Here is a 23,750-nt window from a genome sequence, read left to right as displayed (position 1 = left end):
GAGTATCGATTTCTGTGCAAGCCCTGATCATGTAAAGTTACTAATTTTGAGGTTTCATTGACATTTTTGCCATTGGGTGACAAGGGGGACTGAATTGGATGCGACACCTGCTGCTTACACTCGGCCCGTCTCTCCTGCTGGTGGTCCTGGCATTGGTGCAGCCATTTTAACTGTGCGGCCGCTGAATGTTTTTGAACTGCAGTGCAGGTGTTATCTGGGGGACAAAGGCCATTGACTGTGTGCTTAGCGCCACATTGGCACCCGTTGCTTCACTGGGGGCCTCCAAACCCCTCAATCGTTGGTTGTGTGTCATTTCCTTGTGGTGCTTAGTGCTTCCTGGGATACCACCGACCCCCAGATCATCAATCGGGTGTCTAAGCTTCACAGTGGGCACCTTTATAAGATTACTGAGACTTATCAATTTATAATTCAATTTGGAGTTTAGTTTGTTCGCCCGCAGTAACTACTAGTAAGTACGCAGAACGTAAATCAGACATTAATCTAGAGGACCACTGACTTCAATGAAGATCAAATCTTGATATGTCCACACATGTTAAAACCATTCCATATGGTGGTCTTACTTTTTCGGATGACTTTATCCACGGTTTTTGCTTGTCGACAGAGTGGGTCCTTTGTTTCTTTTTTAATCTTTGCAGAAGCCAAAAAGCACCGAGAACAAGGCAGGAACCAAATGCCTGGATGCCAGTGTATTATTACATGGCATGCTCATTCACACCCGTGCCAGTTAACTTAACCCACGTGGTCTTTAGACATGGGAGAAAACCCACCTGAAGAACAAGCAGAACCGAAAGACAGATGTCACCGAAAAATCAAAGAGGAGGCCTGAAGCGGTGCCACCACACCACCATCTCATCCTTTAACCCTTCCATCAGTTTTGTAAACCGGGTAATGCCAATTAAAGGTAAGAGAGTCACCATCTGAGGCCGGGGGGCTTCCCACCGAACAGAACCAGTTAGAGTGACCCATTTATTTAACCGGCACATCTTTGGGACATTCAGAGAAAGTGGGTTAACTGGACGAGCAAAGTGTAACTGAGTAGTCAATCAGATCAGGGGGCTCTCTGGGGCAGTGAAAGAGTGGGGTCACACACTGCGCCATCCTGCCACTCATCATCAGTTCTGCAGCCAGAATTAAAGGAGCTGCAACAGCAGTCGACATGGAAGGAATGGTTGCGTTTTTTTAGAATCATGCTTTCTTTAATTAAATTACACCCTCTGTCTTTCCACTTCCAACTCACCGTGCAGATTTCCCAGGGGGTACATTCCACCTGAAACTGTAGCCCCATTCTCAAATGAGACAACCCTAAGGAAGAAATATAAAGAGCTTACCAGGACCGGAGGGTAGCGTCGGGGGGTCTGATGGGCAGAAAGGCGATGGCAGCCAGGCAGTGCTCCACAAAAGTGATACCACAGCACCCTCTGCTGGCCGCTGGCTGGGAACACAGGGCACTGCACACTCTTGAGGGGCCGGCAGCTCTTCTCCTTTTATGTTGGAGGTTTTGCTTTACTAAGTGCACAGATGGTGTCTCGTTTTTTTTGCCTGGTATTGTGCTGGAAAAGGCGACGAATCAAAGAGAAAATCATTCATACTCAGAATTCAGGACGTATTGGGACCCTTTCACTTTCTGGTGGTCAAGTTCATTTTAAATGGACGCATTTGCTATTTTTGCCTATCAGTCTACACTCGATAACCCATAATGTCTACAGAACGGTTTGCAGATTTAATAAAAATCAAAAACTGAAGTCTGTCATTCATAGAAGCATTGAGACCCTTAATTACATGCTGTGTTGAAGCCCCTTTAGCAGCAATTGGAGCGTTCTGTCTTCTTGGTGAAGTCTCTGCAAGCTTTGCACACCTGAAGTCGGGCAGTTTATCTCATTCTTCCTCACAGATCCTCTGCGTCTGTGATCCGCCATCTTCAGGGCCCTCCACGGATGTTTAAGTTCTGGGCCACTCAAGGACACTCGGAGACCACTCCAGTGTTGTCTTGGCTGCTGGGCCCCTACAGAGTGTGGTAAAGTCGGATTGGAATACTGCTGGCACAAACAGCCGGCTGATGACTCCTGTTGAGCTCTCAAGGAGGTTAGCAAGTACCGACTTTACAATTGGCACATATTTTTAGAAAGTCACTGTGCAGAGATTCTGAAGGATTGCAAAATGGCAAATATCATCGCATTACTGTCTATAAAAAGGGTGACAGGGCAGATCCAAGCAACTATAGGCCTGTAAGCTTAACGTGCATCGCAGGATAATTAATGGAAGGAATTAATAAGGTTAAGATTGAGCAGCACATGGCAAGGACAGGAGTTTAACTGACCAGTCAGCATGGGCTCAGAAGAGGGAGGTCGTGTTTTACTGACATGCTGGAATTCTATGAGGAAACAAAAGGACACGATCAGAGTGGAGCAGATGATGTTATTGATCTTGACTTTCAGAAAGCATTTGATAAGGTGCCACGTGAGAGGGTGGGCATCAACCTAAAAGAAGTAGCAGTTCAGGGTGTGGTGTGTAGATGGGGGCAGAATTGACTCAGACACTCATCAGAATTGGCCGATGTTACGAGTGGTGACCAGCAGGGGGCAGTGCTGTGGTCGCTGCTATTTTTAATATATAGAAATTATTTAGATAGGAATACAAAAAACAAGCTGGTTAAGATTGCAGATGATCAGAGGCATAGCTAAGGTTTTCAGCGCCCGGGGACAACTGAAGATTTCGCGCCCCCTCCTGTATGCCAAAATGCAATGGGGAAGGGAAATTTGGCGCCCCCTGGATGCTGCGCCCGGGGACAGATGTCCCCCCTTGCACCCCCCCGCCCAGCTACGCCACTACAGATGATACCAAGATAGGTGGATTGGCAGATAATCTGGAATCCATTGAATCATCACAGAGGGACTTGGACAGCATACAGGATCAGGCAGATTTGTGGCAAATGACATTTAATGTCAGTAAATGTAAAGTATTACACATAGCAAGTAAAAATGGGAGGTTTGAATGCACAATGGGAGGTCTGAAAATCAAGAGTCCACCTCATGAGGAGGATTTAGGAGTCGTAGTGGAGTCTAAGTTATCGGCTTCCCTACAGTGTTCAGAAGCCATTAAGAAGGCTAACAGAATGTCAGGTTATATAGCGCCTTGATGTGTGTGGAGTACAAGTCACAGGAGGTTCTGCTCAAGCTTTATAACACACTGGTGAGGCCTCATCTGGAGTCCTGTGTGTAGTTTTGGTCTCCAGGCTACAAAAAGGACATAGCAGCACAAGAGAAAGTCCAGAGAAGAGCGACTAGGCTGATTCAGGGCTACAGGGGATGAGTTATGAGGAAAGATTAAAAGAGCTGAGCCTTTACAGTTTAAGCAAAAGAAGATGAAGAGGAGACCTGACTGAAGTGTTTAAAATGATGAAGGGAATTAGTCCAGTGGATCGACTTTAAAATGAGTTCATCAAGAACACGGGGACACAGTTGGAAACTTGTGAAGAGGAAATTTCACACAAACATTAGGAGGTTTTTCTTCAAACTGAGAAAACACAGACTCATGGAATAAGTGACCAAGTAGTGTGGTAGACAGGAGGACTTCAGGGACTTTCAAAACTCGACTTGATGTCATTTTAGAAGAATTCAGTGGACACACCTGGTGTTGGGCTGATTGTCCTAATGTTTTAAAAGCTCACTTCTCTCCAGAACAGAAGACCTCCGTGATCCCCCACAGTCACTTTTCTCCTGCCTCCATTCTATATGATGAGTACTCACACCAATACACTTTGAATATCTGCCAAGAAACAGTAAAAGAGAAATGAGAAACGACCAGGAGAATCATCGACAGGTGAACACCGAGAGTCAAATCGACTGAGCGTCAGTTGAGATCCAAAAGTCGCAGTCAGACACACAAGAGCAGAGAATCAGTAACAGAGATGAGTTACAATAACAGTTCTAACATCCATCAAACCCGGATACTCCGGCGTTGCCAAGGGCAACCGTACAGCCGTCACTTTGATGACGTCTGCAACGAGCAGGCAGAAATTAATTCTGGGAACTGTTACCAAGGAAATGGCAAATACAAAAGGCTGTAGCGTAGTGGGGCTAACAGGGAAAACAAAATGGCGTTGCGGCAAAGTGTAACCAAATGATATGCATCTTAATTAAGCCAGATACTCCATTTCTGACCGAATAGTTAAAGCCCTTGCATGTGAAAAAGCCCAGATTCCATATCACTGTTGCCAGGAATATAATTGGAAAACAATAAATAAAAGTTGTCACACACATGCAAGTAGGAGTCAACTAAAGGGCCTGAATAATGGTAATTCCACAACCGACCAGGGGGTGACAGAGTGTGCCAACTGTCTTTCTCAATCCCATGTAGACCATTCTTGGGAAATCCCGCAGGGTTCTTGGTGCCTGTGATGACATCACTTCTAGTTCCGGCTCCTTCGATGACATCACTTTCCGTTTACACCCATGATGATGTCACCTCCAGTCCAGCCTATGATGATGACACATTTCAGGTCCCCGCCTATGATGACATCACTTCCGGTTCTGGCATATTCGATAACATCACTTCCGATCTCCTCACCCCCTGGCTTATGATGACACCACTTCCGGTCCCGCCTCTGAGGAAGTAACTTCCTGGTCCCGCCTATGATGACGTCACTTCCGGGCCAGCCTTTGATTATGTCACTTCCTGGTCCCGCCTCTGAGGAAGTCACTTCTGGTCCAGCCTTTGATGACGTCACTTCCTATTCTGGCCTTTAAAGCGGCCATCTTGTCTCTGTACTGGCAGTTCAGTTGTGTATATCAATTGTTAAATCCAGTTGCAGCCAGGACATATTATACGAGTGGCTGCTCCAAACCTTCTTAATGTCTCATTGTAGTTTTTGTGACAAAGTATAAAAATGAAAGATGGTAACACACCAAAGTTGTTTTGAATTTTGTCAGCCACATCAAGTACTTTTTTTAAATCTTCCTTCCTTCCCTCTTGTAATGTTTGTTCCTGAACGCCTGGTGTGTTTGAGATGTCAAAGAGGGCAGTGACAATACAAACATCAAGATCACAACCAGGTCAGGATTTTCTACTTAATTCTGAAGGTCCTGGAGATTGTGAAGACACAAATGATAAAGGTTTGGGGGGCATTCACCTCCTATATTGTGAGGATTGCTGGTCGTTAGAACAGTGAGTAGTCTCTTCAGACTGAGTCATACAACAGACTGCTGCAAAGGAGGGCTGGTGGGTTTTACGGAGCTGAGAGGAAGGAAGAGGCGGGTCGTCAGTACAAGGAGAGGAAGTGAAGTCATCCAGGGATGTGGTCTGTGGCCAGAAGGGGAAGTGCAATTGATCTTCTTTATTCCTGCAAGAAAGGAGAAAGGCATTAGTGCACATGACTAGCCCTGCTTACCAGCTTTCAGCATTACCCAGACCGTGCCACTGCCCCCCATGTGCACGAGTGTGACAAGATATAATTTTTTATATAGCTCCTTACATGTTTCCCAATTGATGGACAGGTTAAGCGTTTGGCATTGTCACCTGCCAACCCCCAGTGTCCTTGTCACACTGCCTGCTCGGTGGTTTACGAGTGTCCTTTAAGAGAAATCCCCATGTTTGCTCGCCTCTAACTGCCTTCTCCTCTTACTCGCTCTTCTTCAGGACCTGTGGTCTTCCTCATCTGGATCAGCACAAGGCGAGAGGCGCAGCCCCGGCTCCATCACACTTCCACCCCTTGCTGGTGAGCAGCGCTTGGTGGACTCCTTGGCCAGATGTTCCCCTTCAAGTAAACCGGTGAGTCTTCGTTATGGCTGCTTCATTGTGGACATTTTCAAAAAGGACTCTTGAGCAGGTGGGCAGACTTGATGCCCCTTTGGATGCCCATGCTGTGAGTTCACTGCCTGCACACAGGCCATACGGTTTGGCCTCACTTGCCCACAAGTTTTTACTTTTATGTTTTACATTCCAGGTGGAAAGTCAGTGCTCAAAATGTTTGTAATTTACTGGAAGCTCATAAAGGATTGAGACCCCTTCACTTTCTGGACACTTTATTATGTTGTACATTTCATTTTAAATGTTCACATTTTCCGTGTATATCCATCAATCTGCACTCAGCGACCCATGATGACAAAGTGAAGACCTGTGTTTAGAAAGGTCCGCAAATGTATTAAAAATCACAAACTGAACTCTGTCATTCCTAGAAGTACTTAGACCCTTTGCTGTGTCACTCAAAGTTCTGCTCAAGTCCACCCTGTTTGCTTTAGTTCTCCTTGAGATGTTTCTAGAACCTGATTGGAACTCACCTGAGGTAAACTGAATCGATTGGACGCCGTTTAAAAAGAAACACATGTGGCTGTGTGTGGAAAGGCCAACAATTCACACTGTGTGTCAGGAGAAAAACCAATCAAGAAGTCCAAAAAACTCTCTGTAGACATTAAAACAGACCATTCAACAAAGCTCACCAGTCCTGTCCACTTAATTCTTCTAAAAAAACATCAAGTCGAGTTTTGAAAGTCCCTAAAGTCTTACTATCTGCCAAACTTCTTGGTCTCTTATTCCAGGTGTCTATCATTCTTTGTGTAAAGAAAAACTTCCTAATGTTTGTGTGAAATTTCCCCTTAACAAGTTTCCAACTGTGTCCCCGTGTTCTTGATGAGCTCATTTTAAAGTCACCATCTTGATCCACTGGACTAATTCCCTTCCTAATTTTAAACACTTCAGTCAGATCTTCTCTTCAATTTCTTTTGTTTATACTGTAAAGGCTCAGCTCTTTTAGTCTTTCCTCATAACTCATCCCCTGTAGCCCTGGGATCAGCCTAGTTGCTCTTCTCTGGACCTTTTCTTGTGCTGCTATGTCCCTTTTGTAGCCTGAAGACCAAAACTGCACACAGAACTCCAGATGAGGCCTCACCAGTGTGTTACAAAGCTTGAGCAGAACCTCCTGTGACTTGTACTCCACACATCAAGGCGCTATATAACCAGACATTTTGTTAGCCTTCTTAATGCCCTCTGAACACTGTTAGGAAGTTGATTGAGTCGAGTTCACTACGACTCCTAAATTCTTCTCATCAGGTGTACTCTCGATTTTCAGACCTCCAATTGTGTAATCAAATCTCACATTTTCACTTTCTATGTTTTATACTTTACGTTTACTGACATTAAATTTCATCTGCCACAATCTGCCCAAACCTGTATACTGTCCAAGTCCTTCTGTAATGATGTAACAGAATCCAAATAATCTGCTAATCCACCTATCTTGGTATCATCTGCAAACTTAACCAGCTTGTTCCTTATATTCCTATCCAAATCATTTATATATTTATTAAAAATAGCAGCGGCCCTAGCACTGCCCCCTGCTGGTCACCACTCTTAACATCGGCCAATTCTGATAAGGTTCCTCTCACCATCACCCTCTGCTTCCTGTGTCTGAGCCAGTTCTGCACTCATCTAAAACATCACCCTGAACTGCCACTTCTTTAAGTTTGATGCCCAACCTCTCATGTGGCACCTTATCAAATGCTTTCTGAAAATCCAGATCAATAATATCATGTGCTACACTTTGATCATAAATGCATGAGAAAATGATGGACCTGTTTCATGTTTCTCCCTCTACAGTGCAGAATATCATTAAAACAATTTAAGGAATCTCAGGGTGTAAAGGCCAATGGCACAAGCCTAAGTTGAACCACCATGATCTCCAATCCCTCAGATGGCAGGCACTGCATCAAGAAGCGTCACTCATCAATGGCTGATAGGACCACACGGGTGAGGCCTGATCATTATGTCAAACCTTTGCCAAGAACTGCAACATGCAGTTGCGTTCACAAATGTCATTTCAAACTTGACTGTGCAACAAAGAAGTCTTATGTTAACGATGTTGAGGAGTGGCGTCAACTTCTCTGGGCTTGGAGGCATCAGGGGTGGACCATCATACCGTGGTCAGACGAATCCGTATTCCAGATCTTTTTTGGAAGAAATGGACGCCGTGTGCTCTGGACCAAAGACAATAAGGACCATCCAGACTGTTATCAGCAACAAGTCCAAAAGCCTGCAGGGTCTGTCCTGGTATGGGGTTGCGTCAGTGCCCTTGGCAAAGGTCATTTATAATTCCATGAAGGCATCATTAATGTAGAAAAGTACAATGAGATTTTAGAACAACATGAGCTGCCATCAAGGCAATGTCTTCTCCAGGGACGTTCAGGCATTTGTCATGAAGACGATGCAAAACCACATTCTGCACAAATTACAAAGGCAAGACTATCGAAGAAGAAGGTCCTGGTACTGGCCTGGCCTCCCTGCCTGCTGTCCTCACCTGTCCCTAATAGAGAATGTGTGGAGAATTGTGAGACGAAAAATGCAGGATATTGTTGTTCTTCATGTGTAAACACAAGCTGCAAATTGAGCATGGAGGACACTTACTCTTCCTGTTTCCACCAATGTGTGTCTGCCCAGTGTAGGTGACCGTCTGCGTCAAATGCACTTCTGCTGGTTTTATTATGGATGAAGATACCTCTGTAAGTGACGTGAAGACGCCTATACAGCCGGAGATCGTTAGTAGCGTAGACATACGCTTAATCAGATCAAACAGGCATAATTGAGAATTAGGAGGTTTTAATACCTCAGAGGGCTCATCACTACATATGGGCACCACACACGAGTGGCATCTTCAATTCTGACAGGTCAGTCTCTGCATGAGGCACTTCATGTTGCATTTGATGATGTGGGCCACCTTCTGCACGGAAGTGTCTTGAAAGAACAATGAGGGATGGACTCGTCCATCCTTTTCTGACAGCTGCGTTCTGATCGTCTTTCAGTAGCACACATGAGATACTGAGGGAAGAAGATGTCAACCATAACATTCGTTACACAAATGGACTGTCCTAACTGTCAATGATAGGGAAAAAATTGTATGAGACTCCAGGAATAATTTCATCACTAAAGATCTGGAAAACAACACCCCAACATATTACCTTCGTGATGTGAACTATCTATGATGATCTGCTTAGCCCACCCAACCTCTGCATGAGAAGTTGGGATGAAACACCAGCATGCCAACTGTGCCAAAGGAAAGGAGCAACGGAGAATATCCTTAGCAGCTGCCGCAGAGCCTCCATGACCAGGTGTACATGGAGTTAGTGAGAACCATCTTCTGTGCCACTCGTAATATCGGGCACCTCCAACCTTCCAGGGTCTTTAAGAGATTTGTTAGGCAAGGAGAGCCACCACAACTCCAGAAGAGGGCAGCAGCTGGGATTCTTGTGTTCGCCTAACAATGGCAGCAGATGGTTGACCTAGAGAGGCAATTGAGATTTTCAGAGACTTGTCTTCATGACCCCCTTGAGGTCTGATATTGTCCCGCTGTTCAAATGGTGTTCATGCTGGAAAGACAGAATGGAGGAGGCAAATAAAGGGAAAATAAAATGGGTTAAGTGTGAGGACTTTGAGGTGCAGTGTCACAGCCAGGGGTCCAAGGGTGAGCCAGTAGAAGTGGGCTGATGGGGCTTTGTAGGCAATTCCCTTAGCAGAGTCTACTGGGTATGGTGAGGGCGAACAACAGCAGGGCCGTCAAAAGCATTTTAGAGGTGGCACGACACTCATCTAGATGGATGTGGAGAAGCGAGTTGTGGAGCGTGAGAGTCATTGTGTCTGATCAGCCTCAGTAGAGTCGCCTGGCCAAGAGTGTCTGATGTGAGAAGGCCTGATGATCTCATGTAACATCACTGATGATGTGTTCAAGTGCATCAGAAGATGTAAAGTTGAACCAAGTAGGATGTGATAGAAATGTTCCAGCCTATGTGTACTTGAACCTGACCATTCATGTATGTTGTTTTAGTTCAGACATTAGTATTGTCACATTTTACAAGTAAGTTCCTGTTTTCTGATTGTGCTTGTGTTTCAAACCTCAAAGGCCGCAATGCTCCTATTGCTAACTACAGACAATGCGTCCATTTGATGGGACTTTGTCTTATTAATCTGCTTGCTTGTAGCTTGAGAAGCCAGCACATCCAGCAGCAGTTGCCAGTATTTCAGAAGTTGCCGGCGCCAGCTTCAAGTGTCCATCGAGATCTCAGAGCCAGCAGAGGAGAAGGGACTGCCAGACTGCCGAGCAGGAAGGTACAGTACATAAAAGTTTGACAAGATGTGGGGGGCTCCAGTCTTCTTCAGACAGACTTCTTGTTACTTTCTCGTCTTTTGCAGTCAAAGTTTTGTTATACATCTTCAGCTGATACATAACAGAACATGGTGAGGCTGCAAGAGACGCTGTAAAGACCCACCATAACTCGTAGGTTGGCGTTCCCTGCAGTTCCCCCTTTTGACACCGAGGCTTTGAATCATGTATTACTTTAATGAAGCACAGAGTGTCATGTCAAGAGGTCTGGAGGTGCAGGAGAGAGAAAGGGGGAGCAGGGAAGTGTGTGAGGATTGACCAGGACATCTATGAGGGAGTGAGGACTCGGGTTAAAAGCAGTTGTTGGGGTAACAGACAAGATGCCACTCAGAGGAGGTCTGCACAAGGGGTCTTCTTCAAGTCCTTACCTCTGGTTATGGATGTGTTGGTTATGGATGTGTTGACTCATGAGATTAAATACCAATCTCCCTAATGCAGGCTTTTTGCTGATGACTTTGTGTTGTGTAGCACCAGAAAAGAGGAAATAGAGAGGAAGTTGGAAGAATGGAGAAGATAGAGGGTTGAAGATAAATAGGAAGAAGAAGACAGAAAGTCTGAGGTTTGATGATGATCAGGATTTAGAAGTTAGTCTGCAGGGAGAACTACAGAAAAGAGTGGAGAAGTTTGAAAATCGAGGATCAGTGGTAGCCCAGGATGAAGAACTAGATGCAGAGATAACCCATAGAGTGCAGGGTGGATGGAACAGTTGGAAGAAAGTATCAGGAGTATTGTGTGATCAAAAAATTAAGGTGAAGGTTAAAGGTGAGGTTTGCAAGACCAGCAGTGATGTATGGAGCTGAGACCTGGGCAGGAGAATTTGGATGTGGCAGAAATAGATGCTGAGATAGATGTGTGGAGTTACAAAAAAGGACAGAATAAGAAATGAGACAATCAGAGATACAACAAAAGTGGGAGAAGATATCTAAGAAAGTGCAATAAATTAGATTAAAGTTGTATAGAAATGTGATGAAGAGGGACGATGATTATGTGGGCAAAGGGGTGATGGGAATGGCAGTACAGGGGGAAGAGAAAGTGAAGGAGGCATTAGCGGAGGTGAAGAAGAAGAAGATCTAAAGGAAAAGGGTCCGTCTGGCAAGGAGGTGCAGGATCAAGCTGTTTGGAGAAGGTTCATCAAGCACATTAACCTTACACAGAACTGGGGGAAGATCAAGTAGAAGAATTGAGCTTCACAACCAAGTTGCCGATGACGTCTGCAGCTTTTCATGTCTCTGAGGTACCAGGGGTGGTCTGACTGATTCCCACATAATGTGAGAGTAGGGTGTGAAAATAAAGGCCGCATCTCAAACAGAGTAGATATTGAATTGGTTGTGGAGTCCAGAAGTGTGGAACTTGTTATCAGACAATAAAATAAATAACTGTGCTCTACTGCCTTTCTGTACTGCAACTTACAATGTATCACTAATGCTCTAGTCCACTGTAGACATATTCCCTAAACACTCCTTATGTGTGCCCAGTTTCATAAGCACATCCCCTTAACCCTGTCATGATACTCTTTGCTCCTTAAGGCAATTATTCCCCAAACACCGATGGGAAAAATAAGAATCTTTCACGTTGACTCCCTGATGTAATTAAGTTGTCACACATGAATCAATGGTGGCTTATCAAGTATTGTGTTCATTGCACCCCTGCTCACCAACTCAAAGCGGCGATCGATTTTTGTGTTGCTTACGTTTCTATTGTTGGGATGGGTCACCACCAGCATGACAACAAGTAGCTTCAGAGCCAGCTTGAGGGGAGCCTAGAAAATGGCAAGCCTGCCAAAGTCTCAAAATAAGTTCCAACTCGTGTGGCAGCAATAGCAAGTGGTCTTTCTAAGGATAGTGAGCTACCAAACAGGACGGCGAAAAGAGCGAGAGACCACTGGCGCTCAGTGCAGGTGAGACAAGTACAATATTCATAATGGCAATAACCGACATCTTTAGGACTAATGACTACACTGTTAATGTGCACACAGGCTGTTCTTGGGCTTTTAGCATTTTTAGTGCCCATGTCTGATTGTAACTATCTGGTCAGCAGGAGTACTTGGGCTGCGTTGAGCTCACAGCTGCTATAACTTCAGAAGTCCACCAGATGTCACTATTTTCAAAGCTGCAGATCTTTTTCCAGCACCATCCGGAAGAAGCTTAAGAAACATCATGGGGCTTCATCTACCCATCACTACTCATTTTCCTCTTCAGCCCACCACCATACGTTGTTTAGGTGCTTATAAGACCATCTCTGAAGTTCAAGGGTGCCACAGCATTCATGTGGAAATGCTGAATTTCGAGAACAGGGCGTTGTTTGCGTTTTTCTATTGATATGAGGAGAGACTCAGTGTTTGAGTATCTCAGTGTTGTTAGGATCAGTTCTTTTATTAGATGTAAGTCAGTCCTGTTTATTTAAACTTTCTTTTTCAGATTAGTTTTCATTTCATGTCTTTTTGTGATTAACCTCCCTCCAGGAAAGTAAAGGCTGGTTTCCTTCGTAGTCCACATCACCTACAGCATATCTATGGTGTAGCCTTATACACACACCTCCTCAAAAATGTGACTGTGTGTCACGTCCATGTGGACCCCACGCAGACCCCTACAACTCTGACTGGCCAGTTTGCTAACTACGTATTTCCTGAAACGCCTTTTCATTCATCGTCTTGTGGAGCAGATCAAGAAAAGACTTGTCTAAGATGTTAAAAAATATTCACATTTATATGATACCTCATCACAACTGTACAAAGACAATCAGATGGCAGCCACTTCATGGCACGAAATATCAGCTAACATCGGTTTGGAGGCATGAAAAAGATGAAAAGTGTGAGGGCCAAATACTGTGTGTTCGCCTACGGAAGAAGATGTTTAGCAAGAGGAGTGGAGATCCCGGAGGGCAGAGACTCCCGGAATTTTATGTTTTTCTCCTCTGACTGGCACAACATGTGAAGCACAGAGTCTAACTCCGCCAACTAGTGTTCAGCCGTGTGCCTTCAGCATGGCAGGACACAAGTATAAACTGCTCAAAAAAATTAAAGGCACACTTTTTAATCCGAGTATAGCATCATGTCAATGAAACTTCTGGGCTATTGATCTGGTCACTTACTGTAAGTAGCAGAGGGGCTTGTTAACCCATTTATGCCGAAGGTTGAAATTTTTGAGTTTGTGCATGAAATTCACATATGTTGCATAGAAAAATATAAGGAACAAGAATTTGAAGAGAAAAAAAATTGTATTACATTCCATTGTTGAGTTATGTGGCGTTCCAAAATTGGAACACTAGGCAACTCCACTTCTTACATTATACATAACATATGTTACTCCCCTGCGGTGGGTTGGCACCCTGCCTGGGATTGGTTCCTGCCTTGTGCCCTGTGTTGGCTGGGATTGGCTCCAGTAGACCCCCGTGACCCTGTGTTCGGATTCAGCGGGTTGGAAAATGAATGGATACGTTACTCCAACGTGACTGTCGTTCCAATAATGGAACACGAGGCATAAATGGTTAATCAGTTTCAGCTGCTTTGGTGCACTTGAGGGGCAACAATGAGAGGACCCCCAAAACAGGAATGAATGGTTTAACAGGTGGAGGCCACTGACATTTTACCCTCCTCATCTTTTCTGACTGTGTTGTCACTTGTTTGGCATTTGGCTGCGGTTAGTGTCACTACTGGTAGCATGAAGCCATACCTGAACCCTACAGAGGTGGCACAGTTAGTCCAACTTCTCCAGGAGGGCAGGCACATCAATATGTGCCATTGCCAGAAGGTTTACTATGTCTCCCAGCACAGCCTCACGGGCATTGAGGAGATTCCAGGAGACAGGCAGTTACTCTAGGAGAGCTGGACAGGGCCAGAGAAGGTCCTTAACCCACCAGCAGGACCCACTGGTATCTGCTCCTTTGGGCAAGAAGGCACAGGATGAGCACTGCCAGAGCCCTACAAAATGACCTCCAGCAGGCCACTGGTGTGAATGTCTCTGACCAAACAATCAGAAACGGACTTCATGAGGGGGGCTTGAGGGTCCGACGTCCTCTAGTGGGCCCTGTGCTCACTGCCCGCCCGGCACCGTGGGGCTTGATTGTAATTTACCATAGAATACCAAAATTGGCAGGTCCACCACTGGCGCCCTGTGCTTTTCACAGATGAGAGCAGGTTTACCCTGAGCACATGTGACAGACGTGAAAAGGTCTGGAGAAGTCGTGGAGAATGTTATGCTGCCTGGAACATCGTTCAGCATGACCAGTGTGGTGGTGGGTCAGTGATGGTCTGGGGAGGCATACAGTTAGGTCCATAAATATTTGGACAGAGACAACTTTTTTCTAATTTTGGTTCTGTACATTACCACAATAAATTTTAAATGAAACAACTCCGATGCAGTTGAAGTGCAGACTTTCAGCTTTAATTCAGTGAGGTGAACAAAACGATTGCATAAAAATGTGAGGCAACTAAAGTCATTTTATTAACACAATCCCTTCATTTCAGGGGCTCAAAAGTAATTGGACAAATTAAAGAACTGGAAATAAAATGTTCATTTCTAATACTTGGTTGAAAACCCTTTGCTGGCAATGACAGCCTGAAGTCTTGAACTCATGGACATCACCAGATGTTGGGTTTCCTCCTTTTTAATGCTCTGCCAGGCCTTTACTGCAGCGGCTTTCAGTTGCTGTTTGTTTGTGGGCCTTTCTGTCTGAAGTTTAGTCTTCAACAAGTGAAATGTCTGCTCAATTGGGTTTAAGATCAGGGTGACTGACTTGGCCATTCAAGAATTTTCCACTTCTTTGCTTTAATAAACTCCTGGGTTGCTTTGGCTGTATGTTTTGGGTCATTGTCCATCTGTATCATGAATCAATTTGACGTCATTTAGGTGGATTTGAGCAGACAGTATGTCTCTGAACACCTCAGAATTCATTCGGCTGCTTCTGTCCTGTGTCACATCATCAATAAACACTTGTGTCCCAGTGCCACTGGCAGCCATGCACGCCCAAGCCATCACACTGCCTCCACCGTGTTTTACAGATGATGTGGTCTGCTTTGGATAATGAGCTGTTCCACGCCTTCTCCATACTTTTTTCTTACCATCATTCTGGTAGAGGTTGATCTTGGTTTCATCTGTCCAAAGAATGTTTTTCCAGAACTGTGCTGGCTTTTTTAGATGTTCTTTAGCAAAGTCCAATCTAGCCTTTCTATTCTTGTGGCTTATGAGTGGCTTGCACCTTGCAGTGCACCCTCTGTATTTACTTTCATGCAGTCTTCTCTTTATGGTAGACTTGGATAGCGATACGCCTACCCCCTGGAGAGTGTTGTTCACTTGGTTGGCTGTTGTGAAGGGGTTTCTCTTTGTGGGTTTTGTTTTGTGGAGACGAAGGGCAAAATCAAAACACAACCATCACCCTCGGGTGTCACGAGATTTCTCATAGGCTCCTTGTCTTCTTGTCTTCTTTTGCGCAGGTCTGAGGATGTGCCAGATGGGAGCGCCAAGACCTCCTTTGACTGATGAAAGTGTCTCTGGAAAGAATTTAAAGCTGGAAGAGGTAGCATGCATAAGCTGTAAATTTTATTCTTCTTCTTATAAAATGTCTGTTGGTCTCTCAAAAGGGGGGCCTGATAGGGTATGGGGTTTAAAATGAAAACCGAATCTGGCAACACATCGTGAAGGTTTGTTTGAGATGGGAGGATACATTGAATTTCCACTCAGATCTCAAGGTGGAATTGACTGAGTGTGTGAGAGTCTGGCCATGTGTAGGAGTGTGCCCTGTGGTGGACTGGCTATCTGGGTGGGGTTGGGTATTGCCATGCGCCAATGCTATGCCCCACCAAAACATCCATAAAGGTCTAAAGGATTTTTAAAAATGGATCTGTGAATGGGGGGCACTTCCGTCTGACCGTTCCAATTAGGGAACCCATTTCCAGACGGGTTTATCCATTCCCAGGAATTTGGGAATCGCGCATGTCATTACTGGGAATCCTGGGCTCCCAGGAATGACACAGTGCACGGGCATCTCACATGTGAACGGTTTTAGAGTGAGCAACACTTATTTTTAATAAAACTACTGCAATATGTTGACACCAATAAAAGACTAACCTTAACTCCAAGCAGTTCATGCTGTCATATAAGTACATGTATCTAGTTAGTTGCCGTAATAAGAGCGTAGAAAGCACAACGTGTCAAGCGTGTGGTCATCCAGGCGAGAGCGCACCTTCATGTAGAGTATGCCAGCTGCTAAGAAAGCACGCTCTGCCTTCACTGAAGTAGGTGGCACAATCATCAGATACTGATACACTTGTTCTAAACAACGCCCGCACTTGTGGATGCAACAGACTGACGCATTGCAATTTCAAGTTGCTGTTCAAAGCTGTTGTCTGATGAAGTGCAAGCTGCAGCAATGGCGCCACCTTCATTATTTTCAAGTATACCTCTGTTATTTCTTGATCGATTTTTACACTTTTACACACTATATATGCGAGCTTGGCTGTTCCCGTTCAGCCGGGAATTCCAGCAGATTCATTTCTGGTATATCGGGAGCCCGGGAATGGATTCCCTACCGTCTGTGTGCCGTTTGCAGCTTATCTGTGCACTCTTGAGGTGCTCCCCAGTTTATTTTCACACGTCAACAATGTGCAGAGATTTGCATAATTACTGGCACATCTCAGCCAGGGTTCCTCATTTATAAAGCTTGCAAACGCACCAAAAGAGGCTTGATATGTGCGTCCGCAACTTCCCACGCAAACATTGGGATTTATAAAAAAAAAAAACTTGACAGAAGAACGCGAGTATATTTACAGCAATTCTGACCCATGCGTACGCAACATTTTGAAGAAACTGGGAAATCTGCACACTCTTCATTGAGTAGGGAAATGCAGCCAAACCAGCTAAAGGGCAATTTGCATGAATAATAATTCACTAACAGTGTTAATTCACATTAAAAGTGTTAATGAAATAATGATGAGGGAGAGAAGAACATCACTCGTTACACTAACAAAGCAGATTACTAAGACGTGACTTGTGAGAGGACTCGGTATTAGAATAGTCAGATGATTAGTATGGGATGTTGTTTTATAGTCACTTACATCAGCGTGACTATTTACAATAGAAAATGTAACATGAACAGGTTAACAGAACTTATTGGATAAAAAGGGAAATTCGGGGCACATGTACAGTAAGTCAGTATGTGTGAAGTGTGTCCGTCAGGTAATGTAGCATACCGACGTCTATAATAATTGTCGAAAACGCAATTTGTATTGCATAAACATTATTGTCAGAGAAAATATTCCCGTGTATGTAACCTGCAAGTACCTGTGCGTTTAACCCAGGTTTTCGTTGTAACTCTGAAAAATATAGTGTACAACCAGCCATGGATAAAAACAGGGCCTGGCAAATAAACTCTGACGTTATTAAACGTTTGCTGCTGTGACTTGATGACAGTTATCTTGTTTCGAGTTGTCAGTTTTATGGAATCCCTGTAGTTTTTCCATCGTAATATTTCTTGTTGTCTGGCAGTTTGCCGCTGCTCTTCAGAAAGGTTGGGTGTGTAATTCGTTTTCCATTCACTGTCTAGGTGTGAGACTTGCTGCTGCTGATCTTCGGATAATGTCAATCTGTGGTTTGTTGTTCTAAGGCATCTTGCCTGTGCTGGTTGGTCTGGGGTGATGTTGATGTTTCTGCTTCTGTGGATTGGTGTGAGTATGTAGGCCAGCGAGACCATTTCTGTTGATCGCCTCTAGGCTGTATGTGCCTTTTCATTTTAATAGGAGGCTTATGTTGATGAGAAGGAAAAAGGAGGTGTAAAATAGTAGTGTCATAATGCAGTTTCAGTCAGTAACAAAGTATGCACCGAATAAACAGTCAGATACCATCCATCCATCCATCCATCCATCCTCTTTCGCTTATCCGAGGTCGGGTCGCGGGGGCAGCAGCTTGAGCAGAGATGCCCAGACTTCCCTCTCCCCGGCCACTTCTTCTAGCTCTTCCGGGAGAGTCCCAAGGCGTTCCCAGGCCAGCCGAGAGACATAGTCCCTCCAGCGTGTCCTGGGTCTTCCCCGGGGCCTCCTCCCGGTTAGACGTGCCTGGAACACCTCACCAGGGAGGCATCCAGGAGGCATCCTGATCAGATGCCCGAGCCACCTCATCTGACTGCTCTCAATGCGGAGGAGCAGCGGCTCTACTCTGAGCCCCTCCCGGATGACTGAGCTTCTCACCCTATCTTTAAGGGAAAGCCCAGACACCCTGCGGAGGAAACTCATTTCAGCCGCTTGTATTCATGATCTTGTTCTTTCGGTCACTACCCATAGCTCATGACCATAGGTGAGGGTAGGAACATAGATCGACTGGTAAATTGAGAGCTTCGCCTTGCGGCTCAGCTCCTTTTTCACCACGACAGACCAATGCAGAGCCTGCATCACTGCGGACGCCGCACCGATCCGCCTGTCGATCTCACGCTCCATTCTTCCCTCACTCGTGAACAAGACCCCGAGATACTTGAACTCCTCCACTTGGGGCAGGATCTCGCTACCAACCCTGAGAGGGCACTCCACCCTTTTCCGGCTGAGGACCATGGTCTCAGATTTGGAGGTCAGATACCACAGTCAATAACTGGTCATACTGAAAACTTGAGGATAAGCCTAAGACCAAAACTCTGCCAGGAACTCTGATTTCTCACTATTGTTGTGGCAACCGTTGTTCATGTCGAGCACAGATGGACACAAGCAAAAAAATATAAGGATAACACTGTGCCATTATTATAACGTGAGAAACCTGTGACATCGCAAAAGAGATGAATATGATGGACGGACTGTATTTTAGTTTCATTTTTAAGAGGACCGATGCTACGTATTTACAGTGAAGAACTTTTTTTTTGTCAGTTTAGGCTGCCTGTTGTCACTTCTCAGAGAGCAGGCCGACAAGTTAGGAATATCTCAGCCAAGCTTCACTCCATCATGCCTTAAGTGCGGGAAGCCGTTAACCAAACGGCAAGGCACTGCATCCATTTTCGGTATGGGGTTGGTGCACATGCATGAAACATAACCTGTTTTTACCAATATGAAAGTCAACTTGCAGCAATGTCCGGATCTCCTAATGTAATCTGAGCAATTTACTGTCCTCATATTGCAATAAGGTCACCAAGCAAGAATGAAGCTGCTTTTGTTAACTGTAAGTAGTCACCCCTTCCATTAATGTACAAGTCAGCTGCGCCTTTCGTCTCTCGGTTCATGACAATTGCTGAGCTTGCATGATGAGCTCAAGTCAAATAGCACACCGTAATGGTGGGCTCACTTTCCTTAGCTTCCCTTGCAAGATGGAGTAGAGAGCTATGAGACAAAGTAAGTAAACCCACACTTGTATTTAGGTGGCCTGCTGGCGCAGGAGGCTGCCTGTAACAATACAAAGTATCATGTAGGACAAACCTCATGGAGATAAATAATAGTTTGTTTATATGGAAACCCTGCATGGATTAAATTTCTGGCATCTTGTGGTTTATGACCAGTCAGAAACTAGAAGTCAGTGAGGAACACAGCCATGTCTTGAGGTGGAAAAACAAAAGTGGCAGTAAAACAATAATCCAAAATGAGCGTCATACGTTTAAATCAGACAGCTGCATTCAAACAGCAATGATACACAAAGATGACAAAGGAACTGTTTACACTTTTTTAAACGTTCCAGTAGATATGCAATGTTACAAAAGGGAATGAAAAGGTCTCCTTTGATCCCAAAAGAATACCAAAAGTCCAGGAAGTGATTTCAGATAGAAACCAAAAAGGAACAAACAGAATCGAGTGAGCACAATTCCCTCCCACTCTCCTCCCAGCAATCACCTCCACTGACTATAGAGGAAAAGAAAGTCATAACAAGGTTTCCATAGATGAACCTGCAGAAGGAGGGCCAACACATCTGCCCGACCCCATCTCACCCCAAAGCTGGCATCCTACAGGAACCTAACCCCATTTTTCCCATAGGATCAATGCTTCAGTACCCACATTTTCTGTGTCCACAGGGGTTTTCAGGAGCGTAACTCTGGCGGATAACAAGAATTGACTGCAACTTCCTAACATTTGTGTGAAATTTCCATTAAACAAGCTTCCACCTTTGCCCCATGTTGGTATTAAACTCATTTTAACTCTTTTAGGGCAGATGTCGACAAGGTGGGTATGGGCAATAATCAGCAGTAAACATCCAAAAACACTCTGCGTTATGGTAAGGGTAGACTCTCTTTGCTTGGAGGAATTTTAGACTCATTGACTTGACATCGAATCCCTGCGTGAGTGTGAGTGGCGACGAGCAAACAACGGCAAAAAAGGCATCGACGCGTGGCAAGAGAGCAAAGCGAATGCACAAAGCAAAAACTCAGTGGATGATGTTTTGCGTATGTTTTATTATTTCAAATTGGACTCTGAGTTGTCGGACTCCGATTTTCATCTAGTGATCAAGCATCACCTGATCGTGGTGCTGAACATGTTTGTGTAGGAGATACACCTATGGTAACGTTTGCCTGGGAGGACCACCACTTACAATGACAAGAGGCAAGATTGCATTGTATTGTCGCCGCCAAGCTGCCCTTATGCAGTATGTGTTAGACTGGTGTCACTAGTTCAGGTGCTTGTTGTTGTGTCGCACTGCGACCGCCGCCGCTGCCCATCCGCCGCTGCTGCCAGAGACGGCTAACATGTTGTGACAGTGCACTGCACACAGCAATGGACATTTCATGTTGATCTATCTGAGAAACTACTGTATTGCTTTGTATGCATTTCAAAAGACTGTGTTTATGGGAAAAATATTCAGCCCTGGGAGAAAATTAAAAAAATAATCAACCCTAAAAGAATTAAAGTTACCACCCAGATCAGCTTTGCCCTCCTCCTCCTCCTCTGCCGACTCCAACTCCATGAGTGAGGTGAGATGGCTCCTCAAGCTGGGAATCCTTCTGGTGCCATGACATTGCACAGGGGAAGCACTTCTGGGTCAGGTTGAAGCCCCTCTAGATATGAACATCTAGTCTTGGCAACTCGCTCTGGCGGCAACCATGGCACCCAGCATTACAGTTCCCAGGTTGCCCCACAGGGGTGTGTACATGGGTGATCCAGTAAGGAGACACTGCCACCTAGTGCTTTGATTGAGTAAATGCATTTTCCCTGCACTTCCTGTCATGGCCAGGAAAGGGACCACCAGCCATCCTCATTGTAGGAAGCCAGTCCATCCCAGCCTTCCATTACAACATCTTACATTTTCTTATCACTTTTGTTTTGAAAAATGTTGCAACGTGATACCCGTCTCTTTGATAAAGTTAAAAAGAAATGAAAATGTGCCAACTTTCTAAGCAACTAACTACGCCCCAGAATGTTACGCCACGCCAGCCTTTTCTAACTTGCTTTGTTTGCCGAAGGGCCCGAGTGGTGCGGAGGACTTCACTACAGAAGAGGTGGCAGAAGAAATGGGCCTTGGGAGTGAAGCAGAGCAGGCTGGCGTAGAGGCTCCTGGCAGGGCAGAGGGTCCGCTGAAGGACATCGGTGGGCAATATGCAGAAAGGTAAGCTCCATTCTAGCAACACTTCCAACGAGTCTCCATCAGGGCCCCCAGATCGTCTTCAGTGTCACAAGGGATTTCACTTTCTTCACAACGTTTGCATTTTGTAGTTCTTTGGGTTACGAGGAGAGGCATTGGCACATGCCAGGTGAAAAGTTAGCATTCATTCAAGTTTGATTTATTCACAGCGCCTTCAGGAAATATTCAGACTCCTCCATCTTTTTCACATTCAATTTTTCTTCATCAAGCAACGCTCAATACCTCAGAATATTAAAGAAAAAACAGCATTTTTGAAATGTGTGTAAATGTATTAAAAATCTAAACTGAAATATGACATCAGAACAAGTCTTCATACCCTTAGCGATGAGAACTGAATTTTGACTCAGTTGTGTCCCACTCTATTGTGCATGATGGAGATGTTTCTACACCTCGTTTGGAGTCCCCCTTGTGGTCAAGTCGATTGATTGGACTGATTAGGAAAGGCACACTGCTGACTATAAGGGGTCCCCACAGTTGGGCAAACACCAAGTCATGAGGTTGAAGGAGCTGCCGACAGAGTTGAGAGATGGGATTATGATGAGCCACACATCTGGGGAAGGCTACAAAAAATACCTGGCAGCACTGAAGAGTGTACAGTGACCTCAATAATTCTTAAATGGAACAACCACAACTCTTCCTGGAGCTGACCATCCAAACTGAGCAATTGTGGGAGAAAGGCCTTGATTAGAGGTCTGACCAAGAGCCTGATGGCCACTTTGAGCTCCAGAGAACCTGTGTGAACTTCCAGAAGGACGACTCCCACTGTAACACTCCATTGATCTGGGCTTCATGACAGAGTGGCCTGATAGAAGCCTCTCCTCAGTAAAAGAGTCATAGAAGCCTACTTGGAGTTGGCAAATGAGGTATTTTAACTCTTTCAGGGCGGATGTCGACTTTTGTCAGCAAGGAGGGGTTGAGAGCAGTAAGCAACTGCAAATGGTGACAAAATTTGACACAATGTTTTAGTTTGACTGTCTTTGCTAGAAGGAACGTTAGCTTCGTTGGTTTGACCGAGATTCTCTGCACTTGCGGGAGTAGTAAAGTGCAAACAACGACAAGAATGACATCTAGCAAGAGATTGAACAGAATGCACAAAACAAAATACTCCATGGATGATGTTTTGCACATTATCACTGAATTGGACTGTGACTTGTCGGACTCCAATTTTCATACAAGTGATCTGGAGATCGATATCGAAAACGAAAGCGAGGTACCGGCATCAGCTGATTAATCTCCAGCTAAATACACGTTTTGTGTTGATGAAGTCCGGCACTCATAATGAGATGAGGTACAAACCAGATTGCACTGCACTGCGACCCCCCCATTATGCAAAGACAGCCTGGCTGCCAGCCGTCATGCTGCCCGTGAGTGGATTGCGCCACAAGACTGTGAACTGGAGACTACCGCACCCAGCAACTGATATTTTATGTTGATTTATGTGTGAGACTCTTGCTTTGAGTGCTTTTCAGAAAACTGCATTTTTTGGAAAAAAATATTCAGCCTTCAAAGAGTTAAGGACTCACAAACTGGGAAGATAAGACTTTCTGTTCTGATGAACCCAGGATTAGTGTCCTGTCTGGAGGAAACTGGGCAGCGCTCATCACCTGTGTAATACCAGTCGACAGTGAAGCATGGCGGGTACAACATGAGTCCACAGCAGGGACTGAGAGTGTAGATGAGGTCCGGAAAAAGCTGAATTGAGCAAAGTTCAAAGTTCAGAGACATCCTTAATGAAAACCTGCACCGGAGATCTCTAGACCTCAGACTGGGCCAAATGCTCAACTTCAACAAGTAGGACAAGGCAGGAGTGACTAAGGGACAGCTCTGTCAATGTCTTTGAGTGGCCCACCCAGAGTCCAGACTTGAACCCAATCAAACATACAATACAATACAATACAATACAATTTATTTTTGTATGGCCCCAAATCACACAACAAGTGCCGCAATGGGCTTTAACAGGCCCTGCCTCTTGACAGCCCCCCCAGCCTTGACTCTCTAAGAAGATGAGGAAAAACTCCCCCCCAAAAAAAACCCTAGAAGGAAAAAAAATGGAA

At 45.0% G+C, this 23,750-nt stretch overlaps 2 protein-coding genes across 2 annotated transcripts in view; both read left to right on the top strand.

Moving 5' to 3' along the window:
• LOC127528921 (uncharacterized) overlaps positions 1 to 10,757 on the top strand; it is a 60,867-nt gene extending 50,110 nt beyond the window's left edge. Inside the window, exons 4-5 of the mRNA XM_051930703.1 lie at positions 5,656 to 5,787; positions 9,981 to 10,757. Of these exons, the coding sequence (XP_051786663.1) occupies positions 5,656 to 5,787; positions 9,981 to 10,220 (372 nt within the window). The 3' untranslated portion in view covers positions 10,221 to 10,757. The remainder of the gene's footprint in view (positions 1 to 5,655; positions 5,788 to 9,980) is intronic.
• Positions 10,758 to 12,481: 1,724 nt separating this feature from the next.
• The window catches only part of LOC127528894 (CAP-Gly domain-containing linker protein 3-like), a 32,593-nt gene continuing 21,324 nt past the window's right edge, over positions 12,482 to 23,750 (top strand). Inside the window, exons 1-3 of the mRNA XM_051930470.1 lie at positions 12,482 to 12,542; positions 15,594 to 15,676; positions 21,518 to 21,660. Of these exons, the coding sequence (XP_051786430.1) occupies positions 12,482 to 12,542; positions 15,594 to 15,676; positions 21,518 to 21,660 (287 nt within the window). The remainder of the gene's footprint in view (positions 12,543 to 15,593; positions 15,677 to 21,517; positions 21,661 to 23,750) is intronic.

Source organism: Erpetoichthys calabaricus, chromosome 8, assembly GCF_900747795.2.
Source record: "Erpetoichthys calabaricus chromosome 8, fErpCal1.3, whole genome shotgun sequence".
NCBI classification, from domain to species: domain Eukaryota; kingdom Metazoa; phylum Chordata; class Cladistia; order Polypteriformes; family Polypteridae; genus Erpetoichthys; species Erpetoichthys calabaricus.
The sequence above is the reverse complement of the archived record's forward strand: the minus strand, read 5'-3'. Positions and strand labels throughout refer to the sequence as shown.